Genomic DNA, 27,753 nt, shown 5'->3' on the forward strand with positions numbered 1-27,753 from the left:
AGGCACATTTAAAAGCCAAGGGGAACAATCCAGGTAAAAGTGATGTTGAATATATTAGAGATAAGGGATGAATGGCAATGGAAGTTAAAAAAATCAGTGCGTACGTGAAGGGCACAACCAGAGTTATGAGGAAGGGTGGTTTATCTACGTAACAGAAAAGAAGATGTCGTTGTTGCAGATACCAGTCGGTGTTGCAGATACCAGTCGGTGTGCAGTGATGGTACTGAGTAGTACAGGAGGCTCCCATTTGGCGGCTGGTGTCATCCCTGTCACCAGTAGAAGGGAGTTCATGCACAAGGAGAGAGGGGTCATGGGTCCAGTCAGAATAGTGAGCAGAAAGGGTAATGTTGGAAAAGTTATGGAAACAGGGAATAAACTGGTCAGAGAAACAGGGGAGGGCTGCCATGGTGTACCGAGAGCACAGCTGAGGGGGTGATCACAAATTTACATACAAACTGTTTCAGCTCGCTTTGGCCACTCAGCTGTGTGTCCAGATAAAGCACCTATGCAATTTTATCCAGGGTTATGGGCTTTGCTAGAGGGGGTGATAAAATACCAGAAAGGCAAAAAGCTTAGGCCATTGTCAAAGTATTACTAAAAAGATGGACCATGGAATTAAACTTGATAAGGAATTAAAGATATAGTTTGCTTAAATTTTTCTGTTTCTTCCACTTCCTCATCCACCTCAGATGTGATTCTTGTGTATCTTTTAGCTGCTACCTCTGCTTCTCTACGCATCTCTTTTTCTCTCTTTTTTACTGTTGTTCAAGTACAGTTGTAGCCATCTCTCCATAAACACGATTTGAACCACTGCCCACATCAGACAGAACACTTGGCGCTGAAAGGTAAACCTACCTCAGCAGGTGGATGGAAAAGTCATTTCTGTGTCTTGCTAAATATCCCCTTCATTATTTTCTTTATTTGGCTACCTGTTTTGAAAAAAGTGAGACTGACTCAGCTACTTGCCTTTTCATTATTTACACCTTCTGAAGTGCCGTTGTGGCCAGCAGTTGACGACAGAAAAGGTGAAGGACCAACTTTTCATCAGGGTCACGTCGTAGGAGATGTACATATAAGAAATGTACCAGAAAGGCCAGTAACAAGCGTGGAGCTTTGAAGAAACCCCATCTACAGATACGCTCAGCGGTAGTTGGCGTGGGTCAGACCACGTGACCGGGCTCTAGTGAGTCTGCGCACAAGCTCTCCAGTCCTACCCACCCGGAGTGTGCACGCAGGCACACAAGGACCACCGTTGGAGGCCCGGGAGGCCTAAGGGAGGGGCCTGAGGGCCAGCTGGGTCCTGGGCTCCTTGTTACCTAAGTAATGACCTCGGGGCAGGATCTGGGGACCGGGTGCTGAGAGTCCCGCGAGCTGAGATCTGCCTCTGGAGCCAGGCCTGCGCAGAGAGGCCCCTAAGCCTGGGCCTGGACCTGAGAGTGTGAGACTTGATCGATCCTGGGGACCTTCAACAAGTGAAATGAGGGGTAACGATATCAGTTGGCTTATATGTTTTCTGAAGCCATAAGAGGCATGGCGACAGGATTCCCCCACACAGAGTCTGGGCTCACCCAGTCTGAGTCTCTGGGTCGCAGCCTGGGACTGCTGTCCCTGAACATCCGAAATGAATTCCTCGAATTCTGGGAGCTGACACTGGTTTGGGGGCCAGTGCTGAGAATCAACCGTGAGATTGCACGGTGATCGGAGGCTTGCACGTCCAGCACATTAGGGGAACTGGAGAGCAGGCCTCCCAAAGAGCGTCACTGTGGGAGCTGTTAGGGCTGAAGCCGACGGAGTGGCGGGGTTGAGGCTGAGAAAGTGGGCGGGGGGCAGTTAATGAAGGGCTCAGTATGCCCCACTGAAGAATTTCCGGTCAGTGAGGAGTTGGTTGCGTGGCTACCAAAGATGCGTGGAGAAGTGGTTTCTAGACATGCGCTCTCCGGGATTATTCCAGAATTTGTAAAGCAAGTTTAGGGAATTGGCAGCAAGGGCTCTGGGCTTGTCCTGATGGAATCAACAGAAAATAACAAAGAATAAATGACTCATTTTATTTATTTGTTTAACAAAAATCAGATAGTTAACGGGGTTGTGTAGTATCTGCATGTAGAATGTCTTTTTTTAAAGATTATTCTTTTTCTTTTTAATACTTTATTTATTTATCTTTAGAGGGGAAGGGAAGGAGAGAGGAAGAGAAACAATGTATGGTTGCTTCTAGTGCATCCCCTGCTGGGAACTGGCCCCTGCTGGGAACTGGCCTGCAACCCAGGCATGTGCCCTGACTGGGAATCGAACCGTGTTCGACTGGTTCGCAGGCCCGCGCTCAATCCACTGAGCTACAGCAGCTAGGGCTAGAATACCCCCTTTTTTTAAAAAAAAAAATCTAACCATCATTTATTCCAGGAACATACTGTAGCATTTCTTACTTTCTTCCTTTCATCAGTTAAGCTAAGGACTTTCAACACACACACATACCTTGAACACCTCGTTTTGGGCGGTTTTGGTGGGAGCCTCATAAAGATGATAGTAATGCTAAATATTCTGCTCCCTAAGTCACTCTCGCTGCTTTCACTGTCAACTATGAATGTGAAAAGAATTTTTATACACACACAAAAGGACTTCTTATATTTATTATTGTTCTTTTATTTGAAAAGTGAAATAGCTATTGCAATTGAGATATGGCTTTTCCTCATCACTGTCTATAAATTCTGTAATTCTATCTCTTTTTATTTAAGCATGACAGAGTGATTAATCTCGGTTGCCTATAGGCCTAGACCCTTTCTTTTGGTATTTCTCAGAGGTAGCGTTTGAATATAGAAAGCTTACTATTCATACTTCAATTATTAATGTACTGTTTTTCCTATTCTCTGTCAGTAGCTCTGATATATTTACCTAGGTTTTTTTTTTTCTGTCTCTATACTGTATAGAACTAAGAGACATTCAGAAAATCAGTTTTAGAAACGAAGGCTCATCAAAATAATCAAGTCATGGGATTTTAAGGGTGCAGGGAATTAAAGGGCCTCTAGTCCATACTCCCTGCTTTCTGAAAAGAGAAAGTTTTAGGATCATCTATCAGGTGATCACCTGGCTAAAGGGCATCACTGATATTACTGACCTAAATATGACATGTTAGGAGATGTAGAGCAGTTTAATTTCTGACCCACAAGAGGATAAAACCCCTTAAGGGGATACAATTTTGATCCAGGTTTTTATCTTAAAGGAAATAAGAAGATAATCTAAATACCAGAGAGAAATATAGGACTGTACGGGGGGAAAAAAACAGTAGAAGTCTTTAGAGGGTGGAGTGATGGAAGAAAACGGTCTCCCATCTAGAAAGGTAGCAGGTATGTGTCAGGGAAACAAATCACAAGCCCATGATAAACTTAAGTACAAGAACTTGATTTTGAAAATGCAAACATAGCATTAAAAATTGCAATGAATTGATTATGAATGGCAAATGAATTGTTAAAAGCTTTACCAGGAATTTTGCAACACTGTTCCCTAGGTTTCCTTTCTACCTTATCACCCAGACATGCTGCTCACTACTCAGAAAACATTTGTAATATACCAATATTTTTTAGTCACAGGCTTTTCAGTTGAGACTCTTATTCAGAACAGGTAAATGCAAGTTGGTGCTACTAAAAATGAAGGCATGAGAAGAAGAGAGTTTGGGGAGGTAGCTGTGAAATAATAAAGAATCAAACTTAATTATTTTCTTTTGAGCAAAACGTGTATATGTGTTTTGTATTGTCTCGTAGAAGTTTGCTAATAAAGATATCACCAAAGATTAGAGACGAAATCATCTAGAGGAAATGCGAGTAGTATGGCTCTGTGTTCAACTCTTTCTACAGCGGATGCACTTGTATTAGGGGTAAGTACCACTTCACTTTGACTAAATTTGAGGTCACGCACTAGTTCAATTTACCAAGGAACATTCTTGGATCTGGAAAGGGTCAGGTTTGGTTAAGCCAATAGGACAAAACTTGTTTTTTTTTTTTAAAGTGTTGATTGTTTTTTACAAATGTTGAGTGATCTTGGCCCTTTGTAAACTAGTATCTATCAGATACAAGCAAACTGACCAAACTCACACACACAGGGAAATAGACAAAATCCAAAGTAGGCATTTAAAGCCCTGGCTGGCGTAGCTCAGTGGATTGAGCTCGGGCCTTCGAATCAGACGATCGCAGTTTGATTCCCAGTCAGGGCACATGCCTGGGTTGCAGGCTGGTTCCTTGCAGGCTAACTACCAGCAGGGGATGCACAAAAGGCAACCATACATTGATGTTTCTCTCCCTCTCTCCTTCCCCTCTAAAGATAAATAAATAAATAAAATCTTAAAAAAAAAACAAAGTAGGCATTTAAAACCCAGTGTGTTTTTTTAACTGTAAAAGAGATCTATTGCTGATCCCTTTTAAGTACTGTATTGATGTCTATGCAGTAGGATGATTATGAATCTGTCTCTTAAGCTATACACAGAGAGTTTATCTAACTCTCTTGCAAAAACACCAGGGAATTGTGGACACCATGCTCTTTCACATATAAAGGGAAAACAGTTTTTCACTGGTGTAAACTTTTCCTTTGAAGCTGGCTACCTAAGTCTTCCACGTAACCGCTCAGCAGGGGTTCTTAACCTCTTTGGAGTCACGGACCCCCTAGATGTAGAAAGAAAGCTCTGAATCTTCTTCTCAGACTCATGTATATAGCATAACCCTTTGCACTCATTTTTCCCCCCAGGGGAGGGCTATGTCTTCCTGGAACCCATTCATTGCCATTAGATTAAGAACCACTTTTAAAAGAGAAAACCCATCTTGTCCTTCACACACTAGCAGCTGTGCTTTCTTGTAGAGTTCTTAAGCTTTGGCCAAATGGATATTTCATGGTTTTGTATAGAACAATTACCAATCATATAAAGAGAGACACTATTTTTCAAACCCAGTCACTTTTTTTAACAGTTGGAAAGTCCTGTGGAATTTATGTTCTTGACACTGGGGTGCTTCCACAGGAGGTATTTCCCCAGTGCCTGCTGTGTGTTGGGTACCACAGCAGAGGCTGAGGACAACAGTGAGACAGCTGAAGTCCAGGCCCTGGAGAATTTTGTGATCTAGTAGAGGATTTTTTCCCCCGATCAGATCCAAAGGACCTCTAAAAATAATGCTGTTCTTGCATATTGGGTGTAGAGGAAATCTTAAATTCCAAATCTATAAAAATGCATCACATTATTACCTAACAACAGGGGTCTTCCTATACCAAAAAACCCCACTTCTCTAAAATATATTTTTAATATCAGCCAATTGCATTTATGTGTTTCATTAATGACTTGCTTTATACAGAACTGGAACTATTAAACTTAAAACATTAAATAGCTTTTTATTACAATTTATATGAAAATGAAAATTATCTACTCTCTGAAAATTTTAAAGGGTAATTTAAATGTGATTCAGAATATGAAATATCAGCTTATATATACAGTCAGAAATATTTTTTATGTAAGACATATTTACTGAGATTGTAATTATATTCTTACACATGAAAGTTGAGTAATAATTCTCCCTTAACCCTAACCCATCCCCATTCAATAGGAAGACCTTGTGCAAGCAAGTCTAGTTTGGGTACTCTTTGTATCTCTGTGTACCTCATCCCAGCATGCTTGTGAAAAAGACCCACACCAAGGATTTATTGAAGGAAAAAAGATATAAAACTTTATAAGATTCAAAAAGTGATTCATTGATCCATTGATTTTCTTGTTCATAACGAACAAGAAAATGTTGGATGTGTGGCTGCCTGCATCCAAATAGATTAGTAACCACATTTCCTCTCAAGTACCCTCAGTATTCTCCTCTCATGCCATTACTGGGTAGAAAAGGAGAGTAGCCAGTGATGGAGTCAGATTGTCAACTTTCTTTTGGAAGAATTGGCCAGAATTATTAAGGAACAATGATTAGGTGTTCCAGGTATGGTGATTTCCATTTGGTAAGCCTCACTCAGTACTTCTTGGTGAAGACCTTCTTCTTGGGTGAACCAATCCAAGAAATACATGGTTAAGTATATTACTATTTTACTTTTATCTTTTATAAAAGTGTCGAATGTTTCTCATAATTAACAGTTGTTGGAATTGTATTATAAATCACATGATTTCAGTACTAATAGCACTCACTCTTTTCTCACAGGCTATCCAGATTTTGATTGGCATCTTTCATGTTTTCATGTGGTATTTCCTATTGATTATGTATATGGGACAGATTAAAGGAGTCTTTGGGACCTATGAACCTCTAACTTACAAAACAGGATGTCCTTTATGGGGAATTATTGTGAGTAGAATGCATTTATATGACTTAATCATTCAATAAATATTATGCATGCCTCTAATGGAAGATAGGGAGCAGTTTCTAAAGAGTTTTCAGAAGAATTATTTAACAAAACTCTAGGTTGGTAATTCATTCAAAATCAATTTCCATTTTTCAACAGATATTTTCTTGAGCACCATTAATTTGCGTGTGATGGTACAAGAGATGTGGACACAGGAGTGAATACACAATGACAACCACAGGTTAAATTGTCCTTAGATATGTGGGAAGCAAAGCATCTCAATCACGATATCCATTAGCATGGTCAACTTTCATGTTAGGGTTGTTATATAAGCTTCCCCACACGATGAGACTATAATCATGCGGTGTCTACATTTGCCATTACCTGAACTCTTCTTCCTCTGTGGTTTTTACATAGCTGTAATATAGTAGAAAAATCTGGAGAGCTTGGCATCCTGGAAACCAAGTAAACAAAGAAATAAGGAAAGATAACCTATTAAATCTTGTTGGTTTTCAAAAATATTTTATTTATCTATTTTTAGAGAGGGAAAGAAGAATCAATGTGTGGTTGTGTCTTGTGCACTCCCTCCTGGGGACCTGGGCCACAAACCAGGAATATTCCCTAGACTGGGAATTGAACTGCAACCTTTTGGCTCAAAGGCCCACATTCAGTCCACTGAACTATACCAGCCAGGGATAAATTCTGTTATTTTATCAAATAAGACAAGGGTTGAGCATTGGATTTAGCAATACAAAGGCCTATAGTAAACTTGGTAAGCAGTATCAGGGGAATAGTGGGGCACAAGCCTGCCTGAAGTTGGTTTAAGACCTAGTGGGAGAAAGGAATTATTGACATTAAACACAGACAACTCCTTGAATGACTTTGGTTAATGTGGTATAGCAAAATGAGGTGGTAGCTGGGGAAAGTTTTGGGTCAAGAGAGGGTTTGCTTACTTGTTTCAGTAAATTGGAAGTATCATGTCTTTTATTGAGGAAACTGAATCAGAAGAGAAAATTGATGAAATAAAATAAATAGTGGGAGGGATCATTAAAATTATGTACTTGTGTAGGCAAGAGATGATGAATTTTAATACACAAATAGCTAAGAGCATGGACAGCTCATCTCTAGCAGTGGTTCTCAACTAGAGGTGATTTTGCCACTCAGAGGACATTTGGTAGTGCCTGGAGACAATTTTGGTGTTCACAGTTGGGGGTGTGCATCTAGTAAGCAGAGAGCATGAATGTCAATAAACATTCTCGAATGCATAGGACAGCTCCCACAACAAAGAATTATCCATCTTTAATGTAAATAGTGTCAAGGCAGTAGAACACAGAGAGAGGAGAAACATTTTGATAAGTAGGTAGATGGGAAGTTTGGAAGTTGCGTGGAACTTTTCTTCCAATGGTAAATGGAAGAAATGAGAAATCAAGATATTTTTCTCATTTATCTTGGTAAATGAGAAATCAAGACCATGAGCTACGAGTGTGAGTGGCAGAGTAGATTGGTTGTTTGAGGAGAGAGGAAGGGACATGAAATAGTCATGTAAGAAAAGTGAGAGAGTGTATTATGAAAAATTGGTTCGACTTCCATACAGCAGTAAGGGCTCAACTGAGCTTATAGTGAGATGGGTCAAGAAGGTTGTATGTCTTTCTCAGGCCGTGATTGGCTGCATGGGTACAGGTGTGCAGTAAGAAGAACTGCACTTAATCAGGATTTTGGTCTAAGCATGCAGCTGTGACTAAACAAGAAAGATGCAAAGGAGTTGAGAGTGTATATAAATAAGTGAATGTTTATAGAGTTTGACCATGGAATTTAAGAGAGTGATGGAGAGACTGTAACTGGGGTGAAGGTCTCAGATTATAAATCTAGATGGGGGCATGAGCTAGAATGATAGAAGTTGGTGGTCAGAGTGGGATATTTGAAACTGAGATTTGAAAGATGTTACAGTTACTGGTAGAAACAAGAACAAGAGAATAAATATGAGAGTGAGTGATTGAAATAGGATAGAGTTAAAGGATCAAAGGACATAAATTTAAAGAACCACAAGCCCAGGGTATTAGAAGGAATGTATATATATGTAGGAATGTATATATATGAAGGAATGTGTATATATATATATATGTGTGTGTGTGTGTATTAATATGTGTATATATATATATATATATATACATACATACTAAAAATAACAAAGATTAAGAGACGTTAGAAAGAGAGTTAAAGATGAGATTCAAATTACCTAGAAAGAGGAGAGCAACCAAGGAGTCAACACATTACTTTCACCAGGAGAGACAGTGGGTGATAGAATCTGATGACATTTGATTCAAAGCTAGAGGAAAGAGAATGGTTGGAAATAGCAGCAAGGAGCAGGGAGACAACTTATCCTGTTCTTACAACCAATGGTCTAAGCCTTGCCTCAGGGGTGCACAACCTTTTGGCACCTCTGGGCCACACTGGAAGAGGAAGAATTGTCTTGGGCAGCATATTAAATATACAAACACTAATGAAAATTGATGAGCAAAAACAAGGTTTTAAGTAAATTTACAATTGTGTGTTGGGCCATATTCATAGCCATCTGGGCCACATGGGGCTCATGGGCCTTGGGTTGGACAACCCTGGAAGGGTTGTTGGAGATGAAATGGGCGCTACCTGACAGGGCTTTATTCAAAGCAGTGGCCTCTAGGAGATACTCTGCCTTTCCACATTGGCTCGCAAGTGTCGAAGTACTGCATTGGAAAACAATGGGAGAAAAATAGTGAATTTGCCAACAAAAGCTGAATAAATGGTTCATGTCCCTCAGCATTTAATCATTTATATTATCAAAATAGCATATTTAGGACTTCTGGCCAAGATGGAGGCGTAGGTAGACTCACTGCACCTCCTCACACAACCAAAAGAAGGACAACAACAAATTTAAAAACAAAAACAACCAGAACTGACAGAAAATTGAACTGTGTAGAAGTCTGACAACCAAGGAGAAAAAGAAGAGACATTCATCCAGACTGGTAGGTGGGTCAGAGCCGGGCAGCCGAGCAGAGAGGACTCTCAGCAAAGCAGTGGCTGGAGGACCAGGAAGGGCAAGGCGGCAGCTGGCAAACCCAGAGAGGTGGCGGATTGCGGACTGGGTATAGATAAACCAGGAGGAACAACTGGAGAGCAAGATAGACCGCAGGACCCAGTTTCAGTGCAGGGAAATAAAGTCTCAAACCTCTGATTGAAAACACCTGTGGGGGTTGAGGCAGCAGCAGGAAAAACCCCCAGCCTCACAGGGGAGTTCACTGGAGAGACCAACATGTTGGTTGGTCTCTCCAACCAACAGGGTCCTAGAACATACACAAGCCCAACCACCCAGGAATCAACACCAGAAGGGCCCAATTTGATTATAGGTAGTGGGGCAAGTAACTGAAAACTGGCAGAGAGCTGAGCAAGTGGCATTGTTCTCTCTTGGACCCCTCCTCCACATACAGTGTCACAATGCAGCAATGTGGGTTGTTCCACCCTGGTGAACACCTAAGGCTTTGCCCTTTACTACACAATAGGCACACCAAGACAAAAAAATAGCCCAAAACAACAGATCAAAGCACCAGAAAAAACACAACTACACAATGAAGAGATAGCCGACCTATCATATGCACAGTTCAAAATACTGGTTATCAGGATGTTCACAGAATTGGTTGAATATGGTCAAAAATTAGATGAAAAGAATAAAGGCTACACTAAGTGAAATAAAGGAAAATATACGGGAACGAACAGTGATGGGAAAAAACTGGGAATCAAATCAACAGTGTGGACCAGAAAGAAGAAAGAAACATTCAACCAGAACGGAGTGAAGAAACAAATCAAAAAAGTGAGGAGAGGCTTAGGAACCTCCAGGACATCTTTAAATGTTCCAACATCCAAATCATAAGGGTACCAGTGGGAGAAGAGGAAAAGCAACAAATTGAAAACTTATTTGAACAAATAATAAAGGAGAACTTCCCCAGTCTGGCAGAAGAAATAGACTTCTAGGAAATCCAGGAAGCTCAGAGAGTCCCAAAGAAGTTGGACCCAAGGAGGAACACACCAAGGCGCATCATAATTACATTAGCCAAGATTAAAATGAAGAAGAGAATCCTAGAAGCATCAAGAGATAGGAGATAGTTACTTACAAAGGAGTGTCCATAAGACTGTCAGCTGATTTCCCAAAAGAAACCTTACAGGCCAGAAGGGGCTGGAAAGAAGTATTCCAAGTCATAAAAGGCAAGGACCTACATCCAAGATTACTCTATCCAGCAAAGCTTTCATTTAGAATGGAAGGGCAGATAAAGTGCTTCCCAGATAAGGTCATGTTAAAGGAGTTCATCATCACCAAGCCCTTATTATATGAAATGTTAAAGGGACTTATCTAAGAAAAAGAAGATAAAAACTATGAACAGTAAAATGACAGCAAACTCACAGTTATTAACAACCACATCTAAAACAAAAACAAACTAAGCAAACAACTAGAACAGGATCAGAATCACAGAAATGGAGATCACATGAAGGGTTATCAGTGGGGGAGTGGGAGGAGGAGAGAGGGGAAAACAGTACAGACAATAAGTAGCATATGTAGGTAGAAAATAGACAGGTGGAGGTTAAGAATAGTATAGGAAATGTAGAAGTCAAACAACTTATGTATATGGCCCATGGACATAAACTAAAGGCGGGGAATGTGGGTGGGAGAGGGTGTGCAGGGTGGAGGGGAATAAAGGGGGTGGAAATGGGACAACTGTAATGAAATAATTGATAAAATATATTTTAAAAATATAAAAAATTACTCCCCCCCAAATAGCATATTTAGCTCCTAGAAGAAATTACCTAAAAATTATAAGAAATTTAATCCAATCCAAAACTTCTTACATAGGTCATAAACTTTGGGTGTTTTGTAAAGTACATGGTTTGGTAGTTTAAGTTAGAGAGCACTTCAGTTTAAAATTAAAAAGATATTTTTACTTTTTATTCTGAATTAGCCCTTAACCTTCACTATGTATGTCCTTGGAAATCTCAACTTTTGTTACAGAATGAAGTGCTGAGTGTGTAGATTTAAGTTATCCTTGAGGAGTTCATAAGATTCAGATTTGGCCTTTTGTTTTTGTATGGTGTATAGCATGAATACTCTTTTCCTACAAATGAAAACACAACAGATAGAACAAAAACAATATTTGTTCAGCCCATCTTCAAAAAATGTGGCATCAGTTTATACTTCCAGGAAACAGACAAAGTACCCTGTTGTGAAGTAATGAAACTCTTTTTGAAAACAAAGACAAAAATACAAATAGCAGATATTACCTTCATAGTGGCATAGTTTCAGTTAAGAGATATATTCTATGCAAACACAGTTCTGAGTATACTCATGGGCCACTTTTTTCCACATCTGAGTATGATTATACAGTACTTATAATCAGTGGCATCATTTCACAAGGAAAGACAGCATTCCAAGTCATAACTGAATGAGTGCAGAAAGCCTGCACAGATTTGATCCCTTATTCAGGACCACCTAAGTCATCTTTGCCATATACCACAACCTGAATTCTGCACACTGTCCCCTATATATTTCTGTTATTAGTGACCCTACTATTGCTTTCAAATTCATTACTATGTGTCCTGACACCTTCAACTAATTTTTTTTTATATTTTGCCACTCTTGGTATTATAAAAATAATTGAGTTAGAAGAGGGAGTTGTTAAAAATACATTTTAAGTTGATGAGCATTATTAATGAATATTTATAAATATATGTTTTTATATCCAGTTTATCATTTCAGGAATCTTCTTAATTAAAATAGCAAGGAATCCAACTCCGCACCAGGTAAGTTGAAATGTTTAGGGTGTCCTAGAAATCATTTGTCACAAAGCTAAATAAGTTTTAATGAAAAGACTGTGAGTATCTAAACAATGCAGGAATCTACCCTACCTGCAAAATAAATGAAGAAATTAAGTGAAAATCCAAATGCACATACCTTAATGTACACAAACATGCTATATTATTTAGGATCTATGATATGTAAAGGTTTCTAAATTTATATATAGCTTTTTTTTGGTTTGGTATTCTACCTTCTCTTAAGAGTGTATAAACTGTACTATTCAAAAATGTAATAGGACCTAATGTTTTTATATACAAACATAATACTGCCATAAAACTCCATTTTCCTAACTACACAGTTTGCAAACAGGATTGCACCTTGTAATAAAATAAAGGATATGTTCAGAATAAGATCCATCTTTGATATAGGCAGAAAGCTATTGGGAAGGGAAAATTTTAGAGTTAAACAGTACCTTAGAAATGAATTCGTCTTATCTCATAATTGTACAGATAGAAAAACTACGCATAACTGTAAAGATATCCAGAGATATTAAGGGATTTTTTCTATAGATTTAAAACTTAGCGTTAAAAATCATTGATTCTTGTTTGGCTTATTTCTACAAGTAGTCCTTTTCCATCTTTTTCTTCTATTTTTCTGTTTGCAGTGAACTCCTTTTGTTAGACATCTTATAAGGCTTTCTTCCAACTGACTCAGAAGATTGTAAAATTTTTAGCCCAAATGAAAGATTTATGCTTAATGATGTGATGATATTTTTGTGTTTTCTCCAAATTAACTGTGTTTTATACAAATCAGAAAAATAATTTATTCTAATGGCAAGCGTACCAACATTTGTAAAGTTTCAGAAACTAGACTGGTTTTAACAACGTGATTTTTTTTAGCACACTGCCTAACCGAAGTGCTTATTCTGATTGTAATAAATTTAACCTATATCTTCTTTTCAGGTTGCATGTGCTTTGATCTTGCACATCTTCTGCATAATTGTTACAGTCATTGGAGTAGCGTTGACTATATTAGAGTTGTCTAGGTTTGATTCTGTGTCATATAGGAACTATGGACAAGCGGTAAGTGACCAATTCTGTAGGAACATCTCAATTTCAAAATGATTCCTTTCATTTTGAAGGAATGGTTTTGAAGACTTAGGAGGTAAAATAAGGATTTTATTGGTCCTCACAAAATTCTTTGTTTTAATAGTAAGCTCTAACTAAAAAATAGAAAATTCTACCTAAAAAATGATTATATCATAATTCTTTGTAAATATTACTAGAATATTTGAATTATTGATATATCCAATTAAAATAGAGCGAGTAAATAATTTGAAGGCTTTGGTGGTAAGTGTATCTGCATTAGGCATGGTTTCACTGATGATCCTTTTAAAGAAAGAAAAGTGTGATGCTAGACCTTAAAACCATTCCCATAACTGACAAAAGAACTCTCCTATTAATGCACATAGCTGGGATTATAGATGCCTCGTAACTTCAGGTTTAATGTATAACATTTCCTGAGCAGCCTATTTTTGTATCTCATGTGAGTTTTGCTTTAAGCCCTTAAGTACCACATAAATGTCAGTATTTTTACTGATATCATAATAGTTTTTTTTCCAATTGTGTTGGCTCCAGGTTTAGAATCACAGATTATTAGTGCTGTAGTGCTTGTAGAATCTTCCATGTAAGATCATAACAGATTGGAGTGGAGCTCCTCTTTGTTACTGAGCAACAGAGCGAAACAAAGGACTGTTTGAAAGTTTTAATTCAAACATATTTCTAATGAGTAGAAGTCACCATAGGTGAGGGATAAACTTCCCGCTCCCTCCAGGAACCCCCTCTGTAGGATCATCAGTGGAAGGAACCCAACCGTGGAGATGAGAGAAGGTACAATAATTCCAAAACAGATTGTGTGTAATTAATGGTATATTGATTTAATTAAGCATGAGTCAGATTTCTCCTATAAATTATAAGAAAATTCTCCACTGGCCCTGGAAATTTGATATACGAATCTTCAGTTCTAATTTTTGGGCCAAAGATAAGGAAGGGAATCAAGTATAGAGTAATGTCAGGTTATTGTAGCTTACCACTCTTATTCATAAACTTGTAGTCATCAGTTTAAGATAATATGGCGTAATCCCTGCTTGGTGTGGCTTAGTGTATTGACTGCTGGCCTGCGAACCAAAGGGTTGTTTGTTCAATTCCCAGTCAGGGCACTTGCCTAGTTTGTGAGCCAGGTCGGGACCCCAGTAGGGAGCGCATGAGAAGCAACCACACATTGATATTTCTCTCCCTCTCTCCTTCCCTTGCCCTCTCCCTAAAAATACATAAATAAAATATTTTTTAAAAAGATAACATAACATAATTGTTAAGGCCTACCTTTTGCAAATATTATCACAAAGCATTGCAAACTATATTTACCTGACCCAAACTCAGTGTTAATGATCAGTTTCACAACCCACCAAACGCATGTTTCAGCTTTATTTGCTGTGATTTGTTACACAAAATGAACTTGTATGTTAGGCTTACATCTCTTGTTTTAGAGATATTGTAGAATTATCTACCTACATTTACAAAACTATTGTATAGGATTTCCTGTATGCCAGTCTTTCTAACATGAACACGTGGCTTGACTAAATCCACAAACTCATCAAATTACCAGTGTTCATAGGTAGGTTCTGGCAACCCCCAAAGTGTATGCCTCAGAATATACTCCTCATAGAGCAAAATGGTAAATAGTATAAATCCAGAGCCAGACTGTCTTTATTCAAATACCATCTTCAGTACTCACTGTGTGTGACCCCCTTGGACAAGTTTCTTAACTTCCTTGTTCCTTAGTTTCTTTATGTGTAAATGGAGAAAATAGCACAATCTATTAGTTAACTGCTTTGTCTGTCTCCCAAACTCCAGTCTTCTTGTTCTAATGGCCAGCTTGACTTTTCTACTTAGATATGCTTCTCGCATCATCATCTCAAATACAACAGATAAAAATGGAAAATATTTACCTCGAACATACTGTGCTGCAAAACTCCCTTGTTTCAATCTCCTAGGCTCAAACTTTTCTGTAACCATTCACGCTTCTCTCTTCACTGTCTTCCCAATTACCAACTATTGTTTTTTTCCTACTTAAATTTTTATTAATTAGAACCCTTTTTCTTGTGACAACCCAAAGTGACTGAAGTAAAAAAAAAGGGGCACTTACTGACTTAAATTGCATTCAGAAGCTTAAATTATGTGTCCAGAACTCAGTCACTCTCTCTGTTGTTCTTGACCTTATTTGGCAGACGTCTTGCTACTTTCAGGGAGAGGGTTTGAGAATAACACTAACATATAAATTAAGAAATATGGGAAAAATGACTTTTTATAATCTTGCCCACTAAGAAGTCACAAGTGCTTTTCAGCAAAAAAGTGTTATGATCATGTTTCTGCCAAGAAAATTAAATCAGAATTCTTCACCTTGCCATCTCAAACCCTCTATAGTCTTTCTCTTGCCGTATCGTACATGAGTGAACACTGTAACTTGAGTTAAACATTTTATTGTTTTCTCAACATGTCATACTCTTTCTTGCATTCAGTTTTTTGCTAACATTATCAAACCATAGATTATGTGATATATATTTTAGCAATATTGTTCGTCCTTTTTTATGTCTCCATTTCTTAATTATTTTGTCACACTTGTAATTTATGCTATTGAGTTCTTTCTGGAATAAGAAAGGTTAGAAAGAAACAAGTAAATTAAAGATGCCTAGAGTGCTGCTTCCCCACTTCCCTTTTCTCAGTTCTACTCTTATTTCAAAGGTCCTACCTTTTTATGAGCCCTCCTAGATATGAATGATTTAGGGTGGATCTCCTGTCCCCTATTATTATTGAGCAAGTCTTCATCCATTTTGGTATATTTAGCTTTACCATATGTTGCCTAGTATTATCTTTCTGTCTTTTCTACTTGATTATAAACCTTGAGAAAACAGGAATATTTTGTCATTTCATTCTTACCATCTAATTCCTACCACCTCATACTTTATTTCATACAAAATGCATTAAATAAACCCAACAAAAAAGGACAAAAGAAGGAACCAAAGAAAAGATAATTATGATATTATTCTTTTTAGGTCTGAATATCATTCTCATCTTTCCATAGCCAGTACAAAAACGACACTTATTTTCAGAATTAGTAGAATATTTCATGAGGAAGGATGGCATTCCAAGTAATAACTGAATGAGTTCAGAAAGCCTGCACAGATTTGGTCCCTTATTCAGGACCAAATCCTGAATGGATCAAGAGTTGAAAGTATCTTTCTTTTCAGATGGCAACCAAAGGGGTCTACTTTATTTAACCCAGCAATCACCATCACCCTGTACTTCCCAGTAAAGCATCATTCTTTGAATTCTTAATTTACTCATTCTTCCATATGATATTACACAAATTTCTATGTGATTTTTTATTATTACCACACATGTAAATTTGAGAAAGTTTGTAATTAATAATAACTGTTTTAATACCTGAGGATTGCTTGATAAAATCTCTTGGTAGCCATCTTATCATTGGAGACAGGAAAGTCAAATCTTTTTTTTTATTTTTAAGTATATTTTATTGATTATACTTTTACAGTTGCCCCATTTTTTCTCCCCTTTATCTGCCTCCAGCCTGCATCCTGCTCCTACCAGAATTCTCCCCACTTAGTTCATGTCCATGGGTCATACATATAGTTCTTTGGCTTCTCCATGTTTTATACTATTCTTAACCCCTTCCCCTGTCTATTTTGTACCTACCAGTTATGCTTCTTATTCCCTCTACTTTTCCCCCAATTCTGTCCCCTTCCACTCCCCGCTGATAACCCTCCATGTGATCTTCATTTCTGTGGTTCTGTTCCTGTTCTAGTTGTTTGCTTAGTTTGTTTTGTATTTTAGGCTCAGTTATTGATAGTTGTGAGTTTGTTGTCATTTTACTGATTATAGCTTTGATCTTTGTCTTAGGTAAGTCCCTTTCACATGTCATATAATGAAGGCTTGGTGACGATGAACTCCCTTAACTTTATTCTATCTTGGAAGTACTTTATCTGCCCTCCCATATTCTGGATTGAGTAATCTTGGATGTACGTCCTTGCCTTTTATGACTTCAAATACTTCTTTCCAGCCCCTTCCTGCCTGCAAGGTTTCTTTGGAGAAATCAAGTGTTAGTCTTATGGGCACTCCTTTGTAGGTAACTGTCGCCTTTTCTTTAGCTGCTTTGAAGATTCTCTCCTTATCTTTAATCTAGGTTAGTGTAATTATGATGTGCGTTGGTGTGTGCTTCCTTGGGTCCAACTTCTTTGGGACTCTCTGAGCTTCCTGGACTTCCTGGAGTCTATTTCCTTTACCAGATTGTGGAAGTTCTCTTTTGTTATTTTTTTCAAATAAACTTTCAATTTGTTGCTCTTCCTCTTCTTCTGGCACCCCTATGATTCAGATGTTGGAACATTTAAAGTTGTCCCAGAGATTCCTAAACCTCTCCTCATTTTTAAAAAATTATTGTTTCTTCATTCTGTTCTGGTTGAATGTTTATTTCTTAGCATTCCAAATTGTTGATTTGAGTCCCAGTTTCCTTTCCTTCACCGTTGGTTCCCTGTATATTTTCCTTTGTTTCACTTTGCATAGCCTTCACTTCCTCCTCAATTTTGTATCTGTATTCAATCATTTTTGTGAGAATCCTGGTTACCAGTATTTTGAACTGTGCACCTGATAGGTTATCTCCTCATTGCTTATTTCTTTTTCTGGAGTTTTGATCTGTCATTTAGGCCATATTCCTTTGTCTTGGTGCACCTGTTATGTTTTAAGGGGTGGGGCCTTAGGAATTTGTCAGGGCAGGACAACTGAGTTTGCTTGGTTTTTGTACTGTATGTGGGGGACAGATCTGAGAGGAAACAATGCAACTTGCTAGGCTTTCAGCCAGCTTTCAGTCACATCCCCCACTACCCACAAGCTAATCGGGCCCTTCTGGTGCTAATTTCAGGGTGGGTGGGCTTGTGTATGTTCTAGGACTTAGTGGATCTCTCCAGCAGACTCTCCTGTGAGGCTGGGAGTTTCTACCACTGACACAAGCCCCATGTTTTTTAAATTTTTTATTTAACTCTTGTTCAAGTACAGTTTTCTTTTTTGTATTCCCAGCCCTGCTCCCCCCAGTGCTCCCCACCTCCCTTCCATCTCTGCCCCCCACCTTAGTTATTGTCCATGTGCCCTTTATACTTGTTCATGTGAGTCCTTCCCCTTTTCCCCTGTGATTCTCTTCCCTCTCCACTCTGGACCCTTTCAGCACGTTCTGTATTTCAGTGTCTTTGGTTACATTTTGCTTGCTTGTTTGTTTTGTTGTTTAGATTCCTGTTAAAGGTGAGATCATATGACATTTGTTCTTCAACACCTGGCTTATTTCACTCAGCATAATGCTTTCCAGTTCCATCCATGTTGTTGCAAATGGTAGGAGCTCCTTCTTTCTTTCTGCAGCATAAAATTCCATTGTGTATATGTACCATAGTTTTTTGATCCATTCATTTACTGACGGGCACCTAGGTTGCTTCCAACTCTTGAGTATTGTAAATTGTGCTGCTATGAACATTGGGGTGCATAGGTTCTTTTGGATTGGTGTTTCAGGGTTCTTAGGATATACTCTTAGCAGTGGAATTGCTGGGTCAAAAGGCACGTCCATTTTTAGTGTTCTTAGAAAATTCCATACTGCTTTCCATAGTGGTTGTACCAGTCTGCAATCCCACCAACAGTGAACTAGGGTCCCCTTTTCCCCACAACCTCTCCAACACTTGTTGTTTGTTTCTTTGTTCATGGTAGCCATTCTGACTGTTATTAAGTGGTATCTCATTGTGACAACCCCCATGTTTTTACAATCAGAGGTTTCGGGCTTTTAGTTGCCCGCCCTGGAACCCTGGTTGCATGGTCTGTCTTGCTCCCCAGTTGTTTCTCCCAGGTGCCTGATCCACCAGCCTCCACCTTGCCTGGCTGGTCCACTGCCTTGCTGCACATCCTCTCTTCCCTGGTTTCTAGACTCCACCCCTCCTACCAGTCTAGATCAATGTTTCTTCTTTAACTTCTTGGTTGTCAGACTTCCATACAGTTTGATTTTATGGCAGTTCTGGTTGTTTTGTTTGTTTGTTTTTAGATTAGTTGTTGTCCTTCTTTTGGTTGTGCAAAGAAGCAAAACATATCTACCTTCACTTCCATCTTGGTTGGAAGTTACAGTAAGTCAGATCTTCTTGACTGAAGAGTTTGGATTGTGAGTTCACTACAGGGATAATGAATCAGGGGAATAAAAGCTAGAAAAAGTAGAGCAGAAGACAAAGGAGTAGAAACGCCTCGGGAAAGCAAATAGTAAAAGAGGCTTATTTATTCTTCCTATTTTCTTCTCATACTAGAAGCTCCTTCCCTGAACATACTTGTTCTTACTAAAATAATAATGCAAATTTCTTCATGTTTTCTGATGTCAGAAACTTGGGAGGGAAGTTTCTCGGATTTTGCTGTTCTCCTATTCCTTGGAATCAACTATTGCATTCACATACTGCATCTTTGGCTGTGTTGATTTGGTAAGTGTTTATTTACTCTCTAGCATATTAAGAAATATTGATTTTAGTAAGCACATTCTATGAGGAGATGAAGTGCACTGATACAATATGTTTAGAATTGCTAAAATGGAATATGTGATATTTCCTTTTTTATTTTTTCACCTTATTGTTTATAAGATTACAAAAAGACTACTTGAAACAAATAAAAGAGTAAAAACTTCGAGTAAAAAGTTATTGTCTTCTTAATGTAATTTTTTCATACTCACACAGACAAATCTACATAAAAAGACACAGACAGACAGGCACACTCAGAGTTTTCTTTGTTACTAATTGTGTGATCAAACTCATTATTTGGTCACATGCATTTTCTTCAACTGCCATAAAAATCTTTTTATTATAAAGCATATCTAAACAATGCCTTTTAATAGCATTATACTTTTCCTTAGATTTCATTTTAACATTCCTTTATGCTGAATATTTCACTTTTTTCCCAATTTTTTGAATTATAAAGAATGATGCAGTAAACATCTCAATACATATGTCTTTGCATGTAAGACTAGTATTTCTGTAGGTATTTGATTTGTTTAAGTGTACAGTTGACCCTTGAACAACACAGGAGTTAAGTGAGCTTAGCAATTGAAAACCTGCATATAACTTTTCACTCCTCCAAAATTTAACTACTAATAGCCTATTATTGACCAGAAACCTTATTGATACATAAACAGTTAATTAACCCATATTTTGTATGTTATATGTATTGTTTACTACATTATTACAATAAAGTAAGCTAGAAAAATTATTACTAAGAAAATTACAAGGAAGAAAAATACATTTATAGTACTTTGTTTATAAATACTATAAGTTTATGCCATCTATTTACAGGATGAATTGTCTGTGAGCATCAATATTGTCTTACAGGTTATGCATATTACTAACACTAGACATCAAAAATGAAAATATGTGAAAAAATTCATATTTCATAGGTTTAAGGGTTTATGCATTGATAATGAAAAACAGCAATATGATTGCTAGTGTAATGGATATGATTGCCTCATAGTATCAGCCTATACTCTAATGATTAAATCATTATAAAACCTTTGTTACATACAGTATTATAGTCAAATTAATAATACAGTATCAGAAACATTGTTACAATTTTAAAGAAATCATTTATGTGGGATGACAGGCTGATATGCAGTTTCTCCAATTGTGAGAGAGAAAGAGGCATACTCTACAGCAATATAATTCTGTAATGACACTGTTGTAATCATTCTCTAGGCTTTCCTGATGCTCTCTCTGTCAGGGTTCTATTCCATACCATTGAAAATTCTTGGTATACATTATACCATGTATAATGATGACCCTTAAAGGTCCTTTTGATCCTCTAATGTAGAGGCTGAATCAGAGATGCTGTGTTTGGGGGCAAGTAGTCCACTTCAACACTTTCAGTGTTGAACTCATGGGGTTCCTGGTGGCCGGGTGCATTGTCCAATATCAAAAGAACTTTAAAAGGCAGTTGCTTGCTGCTTAGGTACTTCCTGACTGCAGGGAAAATAAGCAATGGAGCCAATCCAGAAAAAGAATTTTTGTTGTCCAGTCCTCCTTTCTTGAAAGACCGACAGCTGGCATTTATCTTTCCCAAGACTTAGGGAAGGAGCAGCTTTATAGATAAGAGTGGTCCTGATCATAAATTCTACTGTATTTGCACCAAACAGTGGTTAGTCTGTCTTTTTCTGCCTTAGATCCTGGTGCTCTTTTCTCTTCTTTGCTAATAATATCCTCTGTGGCCTTTCTTTTTTTTTTTTTTTGACAGCATAGGACATTTTCATCTTCATTAAAAACCTGTTCAGTCAGATATGCTTTCTCTTCACAATTTTCTTAATGGCTTCTTAGAATTCGTCTCCCCCTTGGTTAGCAGATGCTGCTTCTCCTGTTATCTCCATGTTTTTTTTTAAGCCCCCCTCTTTCTAAAATTATCAAACTCTCCTTTGCTGGCATTAAATTCTCCAGCTCTAGCTCCTTCACTTTCTTTTGCTTTAAGTTGTCATGTGATGACTTTGTTTTTTCTTGAATCACATTAGAGTCTATAGGTAAGTAGTTCTTAAGATAATCCTGCACCCACACAAAAGCTGCATTTTCAATGCAAGAGAAAAAGATATTTCACAAAAAAAATGCAAGGCTTTTGTGTCTGCTGTCATAGCTGTAGTGGCAGTGTCACAAATTTCCTTTTGTTTTTACATTTGGTTTTCTTTATCTCGAAATGGTGGTCAGGCACAGCTGCAGACCTCAATCCATGGATGTGTGCTAGATACCAAGCAATTCAACTTTTTCTTGGAATGTCATGACCTTTCTCTGCTTCTTGGGACCACTTCCAGCATCATTAATATTGGGTCCCATGGTGTTATTCATAGTTTACAATATCATACGTAACACGATGAAAAATATGTAACAACTGTGAGATCACTTTTTACTGCAATACTCAGTATACTGAAGAGAAAAAGTCATGTGGAGTTGATTAGCATCACATGACATTTAAGCAGGTACTTGCAACACTTGAGCTCACCACAATGACACCAGATGGCTACAAAATTATTACAATAGTGCAGTAAGAACTACAGTTAATTTTATGCAGTTAGGGTTTAATATGGCATCTGTTTGTTTACATTTCTCTCAACTGTGAATGGTTCTGTGTATAGTCAGTGTTTTATGCATAAGCTATGGTGCATTGAAATGTATTATAATAACTTGTGTATAGTTTATGGTAGTAAGTGATAAAATGGACTGCTGTTTACATATATTTTATGCATTCATGACATACCTAACTTTTCTTATTTTTTTCAATGTTTCTACTCTACACAGTTCATCTGTTTTTTCAAATTGTCACAAATCTCTAAAAAGTTTTCCAATATGTTTATTGAACAGAATCTTCAGTTCAAACCTGTATTGTTTAAGTGTCAACTGTAATTGCAAGTTTAATAATATCCCAAATTGCTGTAATAATTCACAGTACCAGAAAAGTTTATGCAAATGATTTAGTTTCTCACAGCTTAAAAAGACTATATATATATATATATATATATTCATTCTTTCACAAATATTTATAGAGAGCTTACTATACATTAGACATTGTAATAGACACTAAGGATGCAGTGATTAATAAGACAGCATTCCTATCCTCAGGGAGTTTGCATTCCAATGGGGAGAAAGACAATAAACACATGTACAATAATTTTATGAAATGAAATAAAACAGAGTAAAGAGATAAAGCACAGATTATTTTACACAGGGTGGTAAGGGGAAAGCATTCTAAGCAGAGGCTAATTGAAGTGCAGAAGTAACTGTGAGGCTACACGGAAAAACAGTTTTCCAAGAATAAAAAATGTGTGGGACTTCCAGAATCCCCGAGTGAGGATCTGGCGAATGTCCTGAAAAAGAAATGATAAAACTGGAGATAATTGTCAATAAACAGTTTTTAACTGTTCTGGACACTTATCAAAGAATACAACAAATGAGAAGTATTTAAGAAAATTTACTGAACCTCAGTAAGAATAGTGGGTGTCTGTGACATTTTAGCTTGGTGCTACTTTGATTTTTCTCAACTGCTTCCCACCCCCGACCAGGTTCCATTTTGCAGAAGTTTACCTGGGTGAGTTAGACTGTGGAGACCAGCAGTCTCACTACTGCAGATGGCTGATTTTATTTATAGGAAAGCACAGAAATTTCCATGACCAGAAGTGTCATTATAACAGTAGAGATCTCAGTAGCAAACAATTTTGAAAAACCAATATAACATCTAGCCTAATTGAAATCACAATACTTGTTAGGACAAGAAGTTGACTGGTAACTGGTTAGAAACTTAAAAAGAGACTCTGAGAACAAGAGAGCCAGAGTGGACCTTGGTGATATCCTACTTATTCCTGTGGTCTGGAAGATTATAGATGTGTCAAGAGCTATCTATGCCTGCACTGAGGAGGCTGGAGAGGGTCTTAGTAAACTAATTATACTTGGCTGAATAAGAGGCCTTGCAAACACAGAATAAAAGCTGGGGCAGATTTACAAATAGTTTAAACTTTGAATATATTCCTTAAGCTACACTTATTCACTGACAAAGGGTGGATCCCACTGCAAGAGATCTGGACTCCACAATATCAATGTAGGGGAGTCACAAAAGGTGGCAGTAACAACTCTCCTGGGGGAAGAAGAAGTGGTCAGAACCCAACGTTGTTATAATACTATACTGTATCCTGGATACAGGATACAATGATGTATCCATTCTTAAACAACAACAAAATATAGCATGCAAAGAATGAGAAATAATGAACCATACACTTGGAAAAAAGCCATCTTTTGAGGGGAGAGGAAAACAAATGTTGAATTTCACAAAGAAAGACTTAAAAGACTAAAGGAAAATATGTCTAAAGAATGGATGATAATAGCTCATCAAATAAGATTATCAATGTTTATTATGTTGATTGTGGTGATGGTATCATAGTGTTTGTATATGTCTGAATTTATCAAATTGTACACATTAACTATGTACAGTTATTTGTATATTAATTACATCTCAATGAATCTGTTTAATTTTTAAAATAAAATAGAAGTAAAGGAGATTATAAATTATTAAAAAGAAAGAAATGGAAATCCTGGAGTTTAAAAATAGAATTGCTGAAATGAAAAAAATTATTAGAGGAGCTTAAGAACCAATTTGAGTTGACAGAAGACAAAATCAGCAAACATGACAGAGCAATATAAATTCTCTAGACTGAAGAACAGGGGGAGAAAAGGACAAGAAAAACTAACAAAGTCTCAGAGATCATTGGGACACCATCTAATTACACCTACATGTGAATAATGAGATCCCCAAAAATGAGAGAACAGAAAAAACTTGAACTAAAATGGCCAAAATTTTCCCAAATTTAATAGAAAATATTATTCTATACATTAGGAAGCTCAATAGTCTCCAATTAGAATAAACACAAAGAGATTCATTCCTAGACACTTCAGAGCCAAACTGATTTAAAAAATTGAGAGAAAATCTTTAAAACAAGAGAAAAATGGTTCTTCATATACAATGTAACCACAATAAGATTAGCAGCTGATTCTTCATCAGAAACAATGGTGTCCTGAAGGTAGTGGATTAGTGTATTAAAGTACTGGAGGAAAAAATAGTCAGCATGAATTCTCTTTTAAAACTATTCTTCAGCCCTGGCTGGTGTAGCTCAGTGGATTGAGCGTGGGGCTGCAAACCACACGATCGCTGTACGATTCCCAGTCAGGGCACATGCCTGGGTTGCAGGCCAGTTCCCAGTTCCCGGTTCCCGGCAGTGGACACATGAGAGGCAACCATACATTGATATTTCTCTCCCTCTCTCCTTCCCTTCCCCTCTAAAGATAAATAAATAAAATCTTTAAAAAATAAATAAAAATAAAACTATTCTTCAAAAGTGAAGATGAAATAAAGATATACATGATGAAAAAAGACAGAGACTGTGTGACTAACTGCTTTATAAGAAACACCAAAGGAAGTTCTTTAAACTGAGAGAAAGCAACACCAAATGGAACACAAGTACACATAAAGAAATAAAGAGCATCAGTAAAGGTAATTATGTAGATTGCTCTAAAAACAGTATAAGTATATTTTTGGTGTTTCCTTAACTGATTTAAATGACTATGGCATAAATCGCACTGGGCCCACCCAGGTAATCTTAATCTCCTTATTTTAAAGTCATGTTATTATCAATCTTAATTCCATCTATCACAACTCTACACGACTGTACCTTGTAGCATGAAAGCAGCCATAGACCATACATAAATGAATGGGTATCCCTTTGTTTCAATAAAACTTTACCACACAGGTGGTGGCCCAAATTTGGTCCAGATCCATAGTTTGCCAACCCCTATTCTATAGATATAGTATTTCTCTATTTTTTTCTATGAAATTTTAAAAGATTTAAGATTACAAAAGCAATAACTGTCACAATATATTATATGTATGGCATAGGTATGTAATATATGCATGACAGTAATAACACAAAAGAAGGGGGAAGAAATGAGACCTACATGAGACCTACATGAGGACAAAGTTTCTATATTTTACTGGGATTAAGTTAGCATTCATCTGAAGCAGATTATGACAAATTAAGATGTATATTATAATCCCTAGACCAATGAAAACTAAGAAAACTCAAAAAAATCATAGTAAATATCAAATTTAAAATGATACACAAAGTATTTATTTTTTAAAAAACAGGTAAAGGGAGAACATAAAGTACATGAAACATATAGAAAAACAAAAGCTTTAGACACAAATCAAATATTTCAATAATAATATTAAAATAAAACTACAATAAAATATTAAGTACTTAGCAGAATGACTAAATTTCACAATGTAATTTTTTAAGTGATGGTAATGACTGGGTAAAAGAAATATCTCACACATTCCCAGTTGGAAAATAAATTATATAAATTTTGGGCATTAATTACTAAAAGTTAAGGTGTGCATACCCTACCAGTAACTTTAGTCCTTAGTATACATCCAATAGAAATGTGCACACATATGTACATACTACCAAATATTCTTCTAGGAAATTTATATATGTACTTTATAGTAGCTCCAAAGTATAAACAATGCAAATGGATGTACAGTGAATATATTGAGATATATTGTTCTAATAAAATTCTACACAGTAATTACAATGAACAACACCTATATTTACCAACATGAATGAATCTCATATATATAATGTTGAGTGCAAGAAGTCAAACACAAAAGCATACTTTATGATTCTATTCACATGAAATTTGAAACCAGGCAAAACTAAAACTACAATTTTTAGGGGAAAATACAAGCTCCCTGGTAAAACTAAAAAGAAAGCAAAAGCTTAATTACCTAAGAGTCACAATGACTTACTTTTGAAGGGAAGGAATAAGTAGTAATTGGGAAACACCATGACAAGGTGACTTCTGGGATGCTGGCAGCTGTTCTTGTTAAGGAAGACCATGAATATTTTTTACTATGAAAGTCTAGAAGTAAAGCAAAAGTTACAAGTAGCCCAATAGGAATTAAAAGAGTGGTTGTGGTAGAGATTGGACAGAATGAGGACAAATGGAACTTTAACATTTTATTCTATAAACATTAGGATTGCTTGTATTTTTAAAAGTATTTATTACATGTATGATTTTAAGAAACATGATTTAAAAGAGGTTAATTTTTTTCAGGGTCGTAGTAATGAAGATGGTCTTTCAACTGTTACAGTGGAAGCTGAGAGCAGTTTTTAAAAACCTTGGAAATGTGAGATTTTTCCTGGTGCCCAGACCTGATGTGAACCCTAATGATATTTCTGTATAACAACGTTGCTTCAAAACCTACAGATTTTGTGCAAAAGAAAACATAAAACAAGTTGGATTTTTTTCTTCTCAGTATTCAAGAAATTTCTTTGCACATATTTTTGTAGGCCCTAAGTGGAAAGCTTTTTCCTATTTAAGTCTGATATTCTTACAACAAATAATTTTTTTCTAGGTACTCTGAAGAGCTTTCAGCTCTCTCTAATGGAGTTTTCCTAAGATGCCACAAACAAGATCTATGATTTTCTCTGGAGTGCAGACTGTGAAGACTTGAGAGCATGTTACTGTATTATTCTCAGGAAAACTTTAAATAACTTATGCCCTATGAATAAAGAGTACATTTCACTCTTAGTTCTTCTACCTAATCTAGCTTCTACCTGAATAAAGTACGAATCAAAAAAGGCATCCAATTCATAGTCCCTTCATTGTTCTCGTTTGACTTCTCATGAACGTTTCTTTCTGCCAGCATATGGCTCCCCCACCACCTGCAATGGGGGCTGGCCAGGGGAATGTGTACTGTTCTGAGAACAGATTGTAACTCCTTTTTTAGCTCCTTTTGGGAGCGGCTTCTTGTCCTATGACTGTTTCTTGACCTTTTCCTTCTGCAAATACCCAGTGAAGTATTGTAGCTCCAGGCCACATGTAAGTTTCTGCCACCTGGACCGGTGCTGCCTTTGTCTGGGACCTCTTTAAATGAGCCTCAACTGGAGGAGGTGCTGTCTGTCTCACATCAACACACCGCCTT

At 37.2% G+C, this 27,753-nt stretch overlaps 1 protein-coding gene across 2 annotated transcripts; it reads left to right on the forward strand.

Moving 5' to 3' along the window:
* The first annotated feature begins 1,213 nt into the window (after positions 1 to 1,213).
* MS4A13 (membrane spanning 4-domains A13) lies at positions 1,214 to 27,401 on the forward strand. 2 transcript variants are annotated; one of them, XM_037060433.1, is made up of 8 exons: positions 1,214 to 1,484; positions 3,753 to 3,865; positions 6,162 to 6,302; positions 12,067 to 12,123; positions 13,081 to 13,200; positions 19,590 to 19,685; positions 26,883 to 26,955; positions 27,184 to 27,401. In XM_037060433.1, the coding sequence occupies exons 2-7, from the start codon at positions 3,818 to 3,820 to the stop codon at positions 26,940 to 26,942; spliced, it is 522 nt and encodes a 173-aa protein (XP_036916328.1). In that variant the 5' UTR covers positions 1,214 to 1,484; positions 3,753 to 3,817; the 3' UTR covers positions 26,943 to 26,955; positions 27,184 to 27,401. The 2 variants fall into 2 exon arrangements, with proteins under 2 accessions (XP_036916328.1, XP_036916327.1); XM_037060432.1 differs by having other exon boundaries at positions 26,883 to 27,401.
* Positions 27,402 to 27,753: the final 352 nt, after the last annotated feature.

This window comes from Sturnira hondurensis, unplaced genomic scaffold, assembly GCF_014824575.4.
Source record: "Sturnira hondurensis isolate 20B ecotype Veracruz unplaced genomic scaffold, ASM1482457v3 Scaffold0011880, whole genome shotgun sequence".
In the NCBI taxonomy this organism is placed as follows: Eukaryota; Metazoa; Chordata; class Mammalia; order Chiroptera; family Phyllostomidae; genus Sturnira; species Sturnira hondurensis.